The sequence below is a fragment of the Ursus arctos genome, unplaced genomic scaffold, assembly GCF_023065955.2.
Source record: "Ursus arctos isolate Adak ecotype North America unplaced genomic scaffold, UrsArc2.0 scaffold_4, whole genome shotgun sequence".
Classification (NCBI taxonomy): Eukaryota; Metazoa; Chordata; class Mammalia; order Carnivora; family Ursidae; genus Ursus; species Ursus arctos.
Genome location: NW_026623056.1, coordinates 68,747,927 through 68,761,048, shown reverse-complemented (window position 1 = coordinate 68,761,048; position 13,122 = coordinate 68,747,927). Strand labels below are relative to the sequence as shown.

Sequence of the window (13,122 nt, the reverse complement as noted above, 5' to 3'; positions counted from 1 at the left end):
CAGTAGGGGAATGGGTACATAAATAAGAATTTAATCACTCAATGGAATAATACCCAACCATTATGGGGAAATGGTTATGTCACAATGCTAAATGATTAAAGAAAAAAAGGCAACATATAAACAAAATTGTATATGCAGTAGTATCTCAGCTACAAAAATAAATCCCAAACCTGTACATAAAAATAAGAATGAAAAAAAAATACCAACATATTACATGATTAGAGCTTTGAGTAGTGGGACTACACATGATTCTTTCTTAAAGTACACTTTTCTGCATTTTTCAAATTTTAAAATATTTCATTTAGAATTAAAGACATTCTCCTAAACAGTAAGCTATGTATACATTTAGAGACTACTTCTCTATGGTTTCTGTGACTATGCTTTCTAGGGAATTCTTAAGCTAACGTTGGAACTTAATATATTGCATTTTTGTGAAATGGTTTGTATTTAAGTAACAAAACACTACATGCTAGGTACTTTCAAAAAATAATCTTAATCCCACAATGATCTCCATTTCATGTAAAAGTAAACTGATGTTTAGAAAAATTAAGCACCTTATTCAGGTTTGCAGAGCTAGTGAGAAGTAAAACCAATGTTCAAAAACCCAGGACTATCTAATCCCAAAGTCTGAACACTCTTTTCATGTATGCAATTTAGTTTCTAAGGTATATTTTTAAGTGAGAAAAACCAGTATGTGGTTATTAGGATCCAAAGCAACTAATCATGAGACCAAGAACAGACTGCTTCAGACAACCATGATTAACATATTCTTAGACATGTTGCAAGATTTATACAAACAACTCGGGCCAACTGATGGTACTACTCCAGAGGATACGCAAAATGGAAAAAAATTTGTGCTAGCTGTCTATCATACTCTCTCAATGCCATCCTCCTTTCTTAAGTAAAGGTGAAGCAGTAGATTGTAGGCTTATAAAAAGATATTCGTATATATATTATATATATCAGTTATATACATTATGTATGTATTATATATGTGAATATATTATTATATATAAAAATATATTCAAGTGCTGGTTTCTGCAAATTTATGTTATACATGATTAGCCAAACTAAAAAATCATGTTTCTATATTAAGTTAAATAATACCTTTGGCTTTCTGATTACAGTTAAAAGGACGATATTTATTAACCATAATGTAGGCTTTCACAAATAAAATGCCTAATTAGCAAAGGGCCAAGCAAATTACATTTTTAGATCAGGCAAAATATTTTTCCCTTGTGTCTACTTCTCTGCCCTTTCCACCTCCCTCAGTTTTCCTCTTCTACCACACCCCGAGAAGTTAAGACATCTCAGATCCATCACCAGAAGCATTTTCCAGGAATGCTTCAGAGTTAGCAGGGGTTGATCTCAAGCACATTCAGAATCTCCAGGGCATTTGCAAAATTTGGAACAATAAAAAAACCTATACTAAAACATTTTTATAGTAAAATAATATAATCAAAATTTTTCACACAGGAAGTGAAATAAAAATGTAATTTCTGATTATTCATTTGTCAAAACATAACAGAATACCTCATTAATTGAACATTTTGGTTAATCAAGGTCCTATCATATTAAAGACCTCAGTGCAATTAGCAGGTTATTGTTGAGATTAAGTTCACTAAGTAGAAAACTGTGTTAAAAAAACTGTATGTCCTGAACACCTGTGTGGCTCAGCAGTTATGCATCTTTGGCTCAAGTCATGATCCCAGGGTCCTAGGCTTGAGTCCCAAATTGGGTTCCCTGCTCAGCAGGGAGTCTGCTTCTCCCTCTGCCCCTCCTCCCACTTGTTCTCTCAATCTCTCTCTCAAATAAATAAATCTTAAAAAAAAAAGAAAAAGAAGAACTGTATGTCCTGTTTCCTTTAGGTCTCTAGGAAGGTAATCTTCAAATACTAAAATTACCTATCAAGAAATCTGCACACAGCTGCTTGTGCTCACTAATAAAAAAAGTAAGTGACTACAGCAACTGAATGTTTTTGTAGTATGAAATTCTTGAATTAACATCTCTCAGGTCATACACACTGAAAACACAGTACAATACCAATCTACTCAATTTATTGTTACAAAAAGACACGATTGAGAGTTACAACACACTTGTTTATGGTTTTATGGTTTATGTATATAAACCACTTTGCAAGATGACATTTATCCTGCTAATAATACTCGAACCTAGAATTTCTAGTATTTTACTATTAAACATATTCTATGGGACAATAAAAATTACTACCTTATATTCCCAACTATTGCAATGTAATAAGACTAAAGACAGAGGGAAGGGGTGAGGGAAAAAAGAGAAATAATGCCAGATCTTATACTTCTCTTTTTAAGTTCCAAATCAAATGATCAATTTAGTCTATGATTATGATTTTTCATCATTCTCTAACAGGAATACAGAAATTTATTTTTAAAAAGAAGCTTTGGGGCACCTGGGCGGCTCAGTCAGTTAAGTGGCCAGCTCCTGATTTTGGCTCAAGTCAAGATCCCAGGACCCTGGGATTGAGCCCTAAATCGGGCTCTGAGCTCAGCAGGGAGTCTGCTTGAGGGTTCCCTCTTTCTCTCTGCCCCTCCTGCTGCCTGGGTACTCAAGCTCTCTCTCACTCTCAAAATAAATAAATAAATCCTTAAAAAAAAAAAAAAAAAAAAAGACAGCATTAAAAAAATTACAGCTGAGGAAGCTACAGCTCAGGGGTTAGGTGACACCCACAGTCCCTGACCACGTTACTGGTAGCGCTGTCCCTTGGCCCTGTCTCTCCTGACTCCCAGGCAGGCTGCTCTCCATTACAAGGCTGGAAATGTCATGAAGATGGCTATGTTCAGAGAGCCAAAAGAAAAGTTCTTACCGACTGCAAAACTGTTTCAGGACTTTTATCTTCATGCTCATGTGATGCCTTGGTAATTATTCGAATAGTTTCTTCTTTCAAGTGCTTTGAGAAATCACCTCTTGATGGCTGCTCTAGATATTCTGGTTCTCCTGCTTGTGCTTCATAAGAAAAGAATCAGTTGTGTATCTAATACAAATCACAGAGAGCTATCTAAGATGAATCTGCTATTTAACTCTAATTCAAAGTTATAGAGTAACCAATTTTACTTTTATGTAATATACCACTCAACATATAGCACCTACCCCAGAATTTAACCCCCAAAATCAGGTTCAAGAGTAGTCAATTACTGAAGAAAATACTCATTGTCTCATAGTCTATGGTTAGAAATTCATAGCAAATTTTTCTGTCATGATAAATACCAAAATCTCATTTCGGAAAATCATCAGCATCCTACCAAAAAGAAAAAAAAAAAGACTGAGTTTGTATAACAATCCTGGTCTGAGGTTCCACAGAGAACACAATAGCTGTTTCTCTGGCTACAAAATCCTTTTTCACACCTCCCTGACCAAACCTAACCCCGAATGAACCCAACCTTCTATCTTTTCTGAACCTGCCCTGGTAACTGAGTGTTGTCAGAGGAAAAACAATTATAACCTGGCAAACCGATACTAATATAAATTCAAGACTTCAAATACCATCCTTGCAAAGAACTCTCAAAGTTTTCTCTATCATCTGCTCTGAGCTCCAGACCCATCGATGTGACAATGTACTCTGAACGTCCCACTAGATGCTTTATAGACAACCCCAAATGCTCTATATAAGTGGGCCTCTGCCTATCTCTCCAACATAACTTTGTATCCTTTACTCTGTGCTCTCCTTTGTCAGGGAGGTTTTTCCTTTCAACCTTCAGATCTTTCCACATTTTCTTCCCTCTGCCTATACATTCAACCCACTCTCGGTCTTCCATCAAAGAACTTCTGTATGTCTTTTTGTTTAAATACCACTTATCGAAGTATTCTGGATTATACCAATTTTAGAGCAGGGCTTCTCAGCTTCTTGGCACTACTGACATTTTGGTTCATTTTGATTCCTTGGTGTAGAGTGGTCCTGTGCACCTGACTACCCACTCTGGGTAGTCAGGTGATACTGTCCCTCCAGGTGTGATAACCGCAAATATCTTCAGTTTGTCAAATGTCCCTTGGGGGGCAACGTCCCTCTCGAATGAGAACCACTGCTCTAAAGTGACTTACTCTTTTTAATAGCACTTTACCACAATTATGACTTAATTACTATTGTATTTGTTTCAAGCCCATATCCCCTGCTAGACTAAGAATCTCAAGAGTAGGGATGTTATCTCCTTTTTGTATTGCTATTTCTTCAACACCTAGCATACAGTAAGCACACAATAACTTAATGGAACAAATGAATTAACAAGTAATGGATATAAGGAATAAGAAGGTACACCAAAATGTCCTACAATGCTATTGGGATTGGTTAAGTGAGCCCTTCCAAACCAACTGGTTTGACACAACAGGACTACTGCCATCCTTTTCAATATCTGATTTAAAAAAAAAATTAAAAACTCCCAAAGTGAAATATTAAATTTTTAAAAAATACTATAATTTCAACACATATGCATGGTAATCCATCCATCCAATAAATTTTAATTAAGTATTTAACTATGTGCCAAGCACTAGGCTAGACAATGGGACTCCCAGTGTGAACAAAGCAGCCAGTCTCTCACCCCATGAAGTTTAGAGTCAGCTATGGAGAATGTCATTAATCAAAGAATCACACATATGAATTGTGACAATATTATAATAATACATGCTAGGTATAAAATGGGGGGAACTTAGATTACGGAATATGAGGTAAACTGACTTTTTAGCTGAAGGATGATGGGTCGATCATCCCATTCCTTGATGGAAGGATGATCTGAAAGGCGGCCAGTGTGGCTGAACTACAGTATAAGAGGAGATACAGCAAGAGATGATAAGGGCAAAATCAAAGGGTCTTTGAGTCTAATAAAAGTTTTAAGGATAAAAGGAAGTGAATAAATGTTTTAAATATAATGGCAATGTGGCAAGATTTTTTTCTTTTTAGGATTTTATTCATTTATTTGAGACAGAGAGAGCACAAGTGGGGAGAAGGGTCAGAGGGAGAAGGAGAAGCAGACTCTCTGCTGAGCAGGGAGCCTGACGCAGGGCTCGATCCCAGGACCCTGAGATCATGACCTGAGCTGAAGGCAGATGTTCAACTGATTGAGCCACCCGGGCGCTCTGCAATGTGGCAAGTTTTAAAAAAACTATTCTGGCTACAGTGTGAAGAAGGGATTCGAGAAGAAAGTAAAACTAGAGGTCAGTGAAGTACTAGAAGGTACCAGGGCAATATGAGCAAGAGATGGTGGTGCTTTTGGACAACAGGGGCAGCAAGAGAGGTAGAGAGAATTAGTAACATTGAAGACGTACTTTGGACACAAAGGTTTGGAGGCTGATGTGACAATGACTAAGTTTCTGGCATGAGTAACTAGGATGATGGAGGTAAAATATACTATGACAAGGAAAACTGGAGGAAGGAATGCTTACAATGTGTATGACAGGAGGGAAGTTTAAAGAAGTCAAATGCCCTCATTTCTGTATTTCCTGACTTTGCACTGCAATGTTCTTTCAGTGTCCTGTATGATGGATAAGGTGAAGAAAATTTCAGACTATACCACCAGCTGATAGTAGGATGTGAACTTAATGCAACAAGGGCCAAGAAATCCATCTGGTCTGGCACTGGTCTAACACACCGAACATGGACAGTATGTAAAGTAAGTCCTTAGGAACAAAAGTAATTTTATCTGATCAACACAGTCAAATATATCTTAGGTCCCCAGGGTCAAGATTCCTTCCCACACAGGGATTTAAGTCCACAACCAAATGAGTAATGTTGAATGATCTTGCCTCAATGTTACACAGAACTATTTCTTCTAGAGTTTTCCTTGTGTATGTATGTTCCTGGGAACTTACATTTGAATGGTGCTGTATAGTCACTAGGTGAATCTACAAGGATTTAACATCTGGGAGTTTGGAAACAAAAACCCAAACTTCATCTAGCATGTTTACTGAGCCCGTGCCATTTATATTAGCAATGAAGATAACTGACATAAAATTCACTCATTTTCAGAACTCTCAATAAAATCAGATAAATATATACTCCATTATAATACAAACTATTGAATGCAATAACAAAGTTATACACGAGGTTCCACAGAGCACTGTGGGCCCAATACACACACTTGAGATGATGTTGCATATTAGGAAAGATTTCCTAGAACAAATGCCAACTGAGCTGAATCTTGAAGAATTTGTAGAGAGGATTATCTTGTAGATGAGAAAGGAAATTCCAGGCAGAAGGACAAGCACATGCAAAAAGTCACTGAAAACAGATAAAAGATTAATAATATTCTTGCTATTAATGAGCCTTTACACTGGTAAACCAAAATATAGGTACAACATAAATGTGGTAGTGAGAATAGTTGGGATTAAGAGGAAAAAAGCTGCTACAGGGATATATGAGGGGGACTTGTAAAGGCCTTGGGATATGAGGAAGGTCTTAAAGAGTGGACAAAATTTCTAGAATACTGATCATCAGAGGATATTTTTTAAATGAAGGACGCTTCATGAGAAATGCCATAACGATAGGAAAGTTCCCCACAAGGAAGAGTAATGGGGAATAATATGGTTACATGAAACAAAGTATTCATAGGGAAGTAGATTTGGAAGAAATACAAGGGAGTCAGATTATAACACATGGTCCTTATGAAAAAGAAAAGAGGTTTTTGCCTTCATTTTGTCAAACCAGAAAGGTAAAAAACATGTTTACTGGAACAAATAACCAAAATGAGGAAAATAAAAAGTTCTTTCACTACCCAGAGATAAGCACTACTAGCATTTTTAGTATTATATATTTCCAGACTTTACCCACATTTTATAAAGAAAAGGAATGATTCTGAATATACTGTTTTTAACATAACAAACTTTTTTTGTGCCAATACTAATTTTTACTGGTTATACTGTGTTCTTCTGTATGGAGGTCTCATATAACTCATACTCTACCTATTGCACATGGAGGCAATGTCCATTTCTTTGTTAAAAACAACGGCACAAAGAGTTTGGCTTTGTGTGTCTGCAAATACATACAGTGCTTTTTGTTCATCCTGTAACCCTATAGAAGCCTCATCACCGTTGGCCTGTATAAATAGTAGGAATTTAATTAATGGAGACCATGCTATTTTCTTTACCTGCATTCTGACACTTTATATACTAATTGGTCCCTCAGCTTAATATATTCTTCAGGCTTCAATTTGGAATACAGCTGGTGATTACCAATTCTCTATGGAGGTATATAATATCCATGTATCTAAAGCATCTCTCACATCATTTATTTGTCCTATGGGTACTTCACGAAGATTTTTAAATGGTTATCCTCCACATAAGAGATTTTCCAACCATGCTCTAGGTTCAAGATAGAGGGTCTTCATTCACCTATTTGGTTAAAGAAGACCCAACATTCTACAAGTACTCTGAGCCTGCTCCTTTGGTCCACCTTCATAATTAGTAAGGGACTGGGAGGGTTTGGGAGTGTTCTATTTATGTGTATTTCCTGGTTATGCTCCTCAACATTTTAAGAGGAGAGTTAATTCAATAATCAATTGGCTTTCTGTTACAGCACAAGGATCTGCTTTTTTCTTCTTTTTCTTTTTTTAAATTTAAATTCAATTAGTCAACATATAGTACATCATTAGTTTCAATGATTCATCAATAATTCATCATGTGCGTATAACACACAGTGCTCATCACATCACGTTTTTTGTTTTTAAGATTTTATTTATTTTATTTGACAGAGAGAGCACAAGCAGGTGGAGCAGCAGAGGGAGAGGGAGAAGCAGGCTCTCTGCTGAGCAGAGAGCCTGATATGGGGCTTGATCCCAGGACCCTGGGACCATGACCTGAGCCGAAGGCAGATGCTGAACCGACTGAGCCACCCAGGCGCCCCTCATGTGCCCTCCTTAATGTCCATCACCCTTCCCCATCCCCATCCCCAGAATCTTAAATCTACTATCTTAAATCTATTAAAAAAAAAAAAAAAGGAGCAACATCTCCTCTTTCAGATTTAATACCTTGCCTTACTGATGAGCCTTATTACACTCACATTTAGAAGAATATTTAAAGAGGATTACTTCAAAGATATGCAAAACATTCATTTCTAGAAATGTATTTAAAATCAACGATTCCCCAAAAGCAGTCTATAAAGAGCCATGGTAGGCTGGCTGCATAGAATCACGAGAGAAACTTTTAGGACTTCAATTTCCTGGGTACCACCACAAATGGAATCATGGGAACGTGGGGGGTGGAGGCTTAGGAACCAGAGTTAAACCTAAAATTTACCTAGGACAGAGCTGCATCTGTACCACACATTTTTAGTCTGCTTCTCTAATGTATCTTTATTTTGGCTAGACTTCTAAAATGTTAGTATTCCATACAATGAGGATCACTTCTAGGGAACTCATTATTGGAATCTCCATTGGAAATGAATTCAATTCAGAAAACATTCAAGGGTCATCTACTATATGTCATTTATTATGTTAGATTCTGGAGATATAAATAAGAACATCACTCAGTTCCTGCTTTAAAGGAACTTGAGAATATTGAGGACATTGTTCATTCTACCAGGTCTTACTCTCAGGAACCAGCTGTACTTTCCTGGAATATCAGCTTGTTTTTAATTTGTGGACAGTATCTGTAGAGAAGTCCCAGGGCCATTTCTGCAAGCCCCGCTACATAAGTTTATGAAATCTTATGGAATGTATTTCATACCAATATTAACCATTTGTGCTTTATTTTTTCCACCTTTTTAAAAAAATTGGGTATGCTACACAGGTTATGAGGACTTCAATAGTTTTTCCAGAAACAATATTGTACCATATGTTAACTAAAATTTAAATTTAAAAAAAGTAAGTTTTTAAGGGTGCCTGGGTAGTGCAGTTGGTTAAGCAAGTCTGCTTGAGAGTCTCTCTCTCTCTGACCTCTTCCACTCCCACTCGTGCTCTTTCTCTCTCTCTCTAATAAATAAATAAATCTTTTTTTAAAATGTTTTTGAATAAGATAGGAGGAACACAAGTAAAAATGCAAAGCTCTTCTCTCCTGAGTAATTTTTCTGTTTTATAAATAAAACCTGGAGCCACACTGTTTAACCAGAGGTACTTCTCAGAATTATCTAAAGATCTTTTTAAAAATATATATTCTGGATACTTCCTTCAGACGTTCTGATCCCAGTTAAGTCTTAGGTGATCTTACTTAGGTGGGGTGTGCTGTTTATACTCACAAAAAAATTCCCCAGGTATACACCGTATACCCTGTTATAAAGAACTGTTGAATAGATCTGTAAACATAAGTGTTCAGCAGTAAGCAGATTTAAGGAGGTAGCATGAAAAGGACCAAATAATTTTTGGTCCCATCATTTATTACTTAGTTTCAGTAAGACAAGGAATGGTACTAGAGAAGTGAGGTCTATGGATTTCTTGGTCACATGTAAGCATAAGTGGAACAAATACTCATTTAATTAATATATAAATTAATATTCTTATTTGGAGTATCACACAGAAGAAATTGATTTCAGTAGTTCTCATTTTATAGCTTTATTGAGAAGATCTGAGAGGAAAGGAAAATCTGATGAATTTTAAGAACAAGACTTCCTTGTATGACTTCCACTAGACACTCATAATTCTAGTGCACCCCTAACAGATTTAAATACAGGTTCTCTTTAATACGCTGAAAATATCATACCAAATTGAGCAAATTACTTTGGAAACTGTGAAGAGAAATAAGATGATGACATGGGCATTAAATTAAAATTTCTCTACTAATGACTGGGGAGATGAGTGGTGCCAATAAACATTAATGAGCTCCCTAATTCAATTGTGATATGTTAAATTGCCCTGCAACACAGGACGGACTTCTGAAGAGGGTATATAAAATAATACAGTAACAGAAACCAATCTTTTAAACAGTGATCTCACTCCCCAAATTTACAGACTTAGCACATTCTATTCCTACGCACTCAAAGTGTGCGTTTCCGGCAATCCTGTGGGGGGACACAATGTTTGCACTGAGGCAGCTACTGCGACAGCCTTCTAGAAACCCAATCTGGAAGATAATTATCCTAACAGTTACATGTGAATTGACCATTTCTCTCTCTTTTTTAGTTATTCTGATTCCTCTCAGAAATATATCTCCATTCTCAAGTACTTTTTTTAAATACTAAAAAGAAAGACATGAAAATATATGCCTAATACCTACTCCTGGCTTTTTAGATTACAAAACAGCATTTGAAGTATATGGTAGGAAGTATTAATCAGGATAAAGAGTATGGGGCATATAGATTTTGGCCTTTTATACAGAGAGAATATAAGCTAACAAATGTAAATGGTAGGGCAAAGTTGGCTAGTCCTGTCAGAGAGGAATACTAATGGGGAATATGTATTAGTATGAACAGAAATAAAATGTGTTAAGTCTGTAAATTTAGTCTTGTAAGAGACAAGATGAAGAGAAGGAGACCGTATAACACTTAATAGTTTGGTGCCACAAAATCTAAGTGAGCCAAGAACAGAGCTGGAGCTTAACCAAAGAACACAGGATTAACCTTCATCTGAGAGCTTAGGTACCACTATCACTTAGGCCAATTAGGCAGCCACGTCCTCCCACTAATAAGATAAGAACAGCCACATGCAAATGGTAGGCATAAAAGTTAGTGGACGTACAATAAAGCAACTCCATTGGGGTAAATTCTGGGGATCGATTTGAGGAGGATTATGTACAGATGAGAAGGGATGAAATCACAAAGGGGTGAAATTGGCTCAAAAATGAAAAGAATTATAATGTATATACTGTGATTTGAGCACAAAAATCTCTTGATATCTATTGAGTCATTTCCTATGGAAGTAGACAAAGTCACTATAAAGAAACTGCATTACTGTGAAACCACAGACCTTCATGTGGTCTACACGGTGGCTCCTAACATATGGAAAGAAACACGGTCCCGCATCATGGTAGAGCTTACCACACTACAAGGGTGGTATTCAGATATACTATATTGCATTTAAGTATCATAATATTGTATCTTTGTCAGTATAATACCATTATCTTGGTCTTCTAAAAATTCTGAATCAATGCCTTTTAACATCAAGATCAAGGACTCAACTAATCAATTTACATGAAAACAAGTTAACAAGTCTGGACAGATCTGTGTGTGCCTGCTTTATTCACAATACCATATTGCAGTACTATACATGAACTGAGAGAATAATTTCTTCTAAAGTTCAAATGATAACACTAAAATTCACCTAAGTAATGCTGTATGGGAACTGGTCTGTAAAAGATGAAATTAAACAAACACCTAAAATGCTTTCTTAAAAAATAAAAACAAAACACGCAGATGTTGCATAAAAAGGCCACTCAAAAAGATCCACTGAGAGTTACAAAAGAGACAAATGAGTTCAACAAAAATATCTGTTTTTCTCTTCTCATTCCTCCAACTACTACAGAAAAATAGCACTTTTTCACAGTAGAAAATATGTTGCCCTAAAATATATTGACAAGTCTGTGATGATGAAAGTAATCTTTAAAAAAAAAATCAGAAGCCTTTTATTTTCAATTTTGTTAGAACATGTTTATTTTTGTACTGTGTTTACTCTGAACATTTTATTAATTTCATCAGCTAATAACTTTAGAATATTTTTAAATATTTCTATTTTTATACATTGACCTTTGTTTGTTTTATGGGTCTATACATATTTTAACTTGGAATATATTAAATACTTAGTTTCAGCTTATTTTTTTAATTTTAAAAATTCTGAAAAAATCAAATAACTGCTCTACAATAATAGCATAATTACACAAAAATTACATAAAGTGTTATACAAAATATATACAGATATACCAATAGTGCTATTTTGTTCAAATGGAAAATTAGTACTAAAGTTCACTCTCTTGATAGCTTTAGTGAAAAGATTTGGATAACTTGCTGGTTTTCATGGCTTTTCTAAGCTTCTGGCCAAGAAGGGTCAGGCCCAATCAAAATAGGCAGGATAGGGAGAGAAAGTTAGCAGAATCATCTAATTTAACTTGAAAAAGGTATATATGTATACAGCAGTGCCTGGCAAAGGGGTAAACTAAATTGTTACCTGTGGCAACTCAGAGGAGTGATGGAATTTCAGATGATTTTTACTGTCTTCTTCATACTTTAAAATAATTAAAAGTTCTTTTTTAAATGCACATATATTATTTTTATAATAAAATATCAATAATAAATATATTGATAATAAAACACAATTTAATCAAAATTTACTAACCTGTTGTTACAGAAGATTCTGACTCCCTCAATTTCTGAGATGCTAGAAGTTTTTCCTGCAAAGCCTTCTGGGCAAGTTGTGCATCCCATTCTTCTAGTTCTTTTTCAAATCGCTGGTTGTCTTCCTCAACAAAATCTCTTAAATCCGGTGGTAATGTTTCTATTCCAACAAGAGCCTGCCCGGTTTCTTTATTTAACTCCTCTGCAAATCATATTTCAAAAACTAATATAAAATTAAGAATTAAAGGAAAAATGCAAAGCTCAAAATAGGATGCATTTCAAATGGGATTTAAAGTATGAATTATTACCATTTAACAAATCAATATTCAAAATGAAAACTCAAATGTTTGGATAAGCAATGATGCAAATATTTGATAATCTATTATAGGAAATGTTCTCAGCTTTTTCTTTTTTAATCTCTAGATTAAGAGAGAAAAAAAATGGAACAGGATATAAAGCCAAAATCATTTGCTACTCAAACATTGACATAGTACTATATTTTCCATTGTAAGAAATACTAGATGTTTTATTATTCATGAAATCAAAAAATTACAAAATGAGAATGATAACTCATAACCTTATTAAACTCAAAACAGAACTAAAATTCTTTTTCATCCAAAGCAGTTAAGCATATCAATATACTTACAGGTATTTTGAAAACTAACCAATATAGCAAGATTTTCAAAAACATTACAGAAGTAGTATTTAAGAGAGTTACTGAACCCCTACCGCTCACATACAAAATACACTACGTAGCTTTCAGCCATAAGTGGACCACCTAGCTAGTGTTGCTGAATGTTTAAACACAAAAGGAAAGTTGATTTTTATCAGTTTCAACAAAACTTTATTAAATATTTTCTATATTCAAAACCTATATTAGAATGTAAGAAATAAAACGATTAAGA

The 13,122-nt window shown here is 35.2% G+C and overlaps 1 protein-coding gene across 5 annotated transcripts in view; it reads right to left on the bottom strand.

Moving 5' to 3' along the window:
- Window positions 1–13,122, bottom strand: part of USP25 (ubiquitin specific peptidase 25) — a 134,143-nt gene that overhangs the window by 27,560 nt on the left and 93,461 nt on the right. For all 5 annotated transcript variants that reach the window (XM_026484522.4, XM_044380307.3, XM_044380324.3 and 2 more), the window contains 2 exons: window positions 12,219–12,419; window positions 2,843–2,982 (listed from right to left, as the gene is read on the bottom strand). In XM_026484522.4, the coding sequence (XP_026340307.1) occupies window positions 2,843–2,982; window positions 12,219–12,419 (341 nt within the window). The remainder of the gene's footprint in view (window positions 1–2,842; window positions 2,983–12,218; window positions 12,420–13,122) is intronic.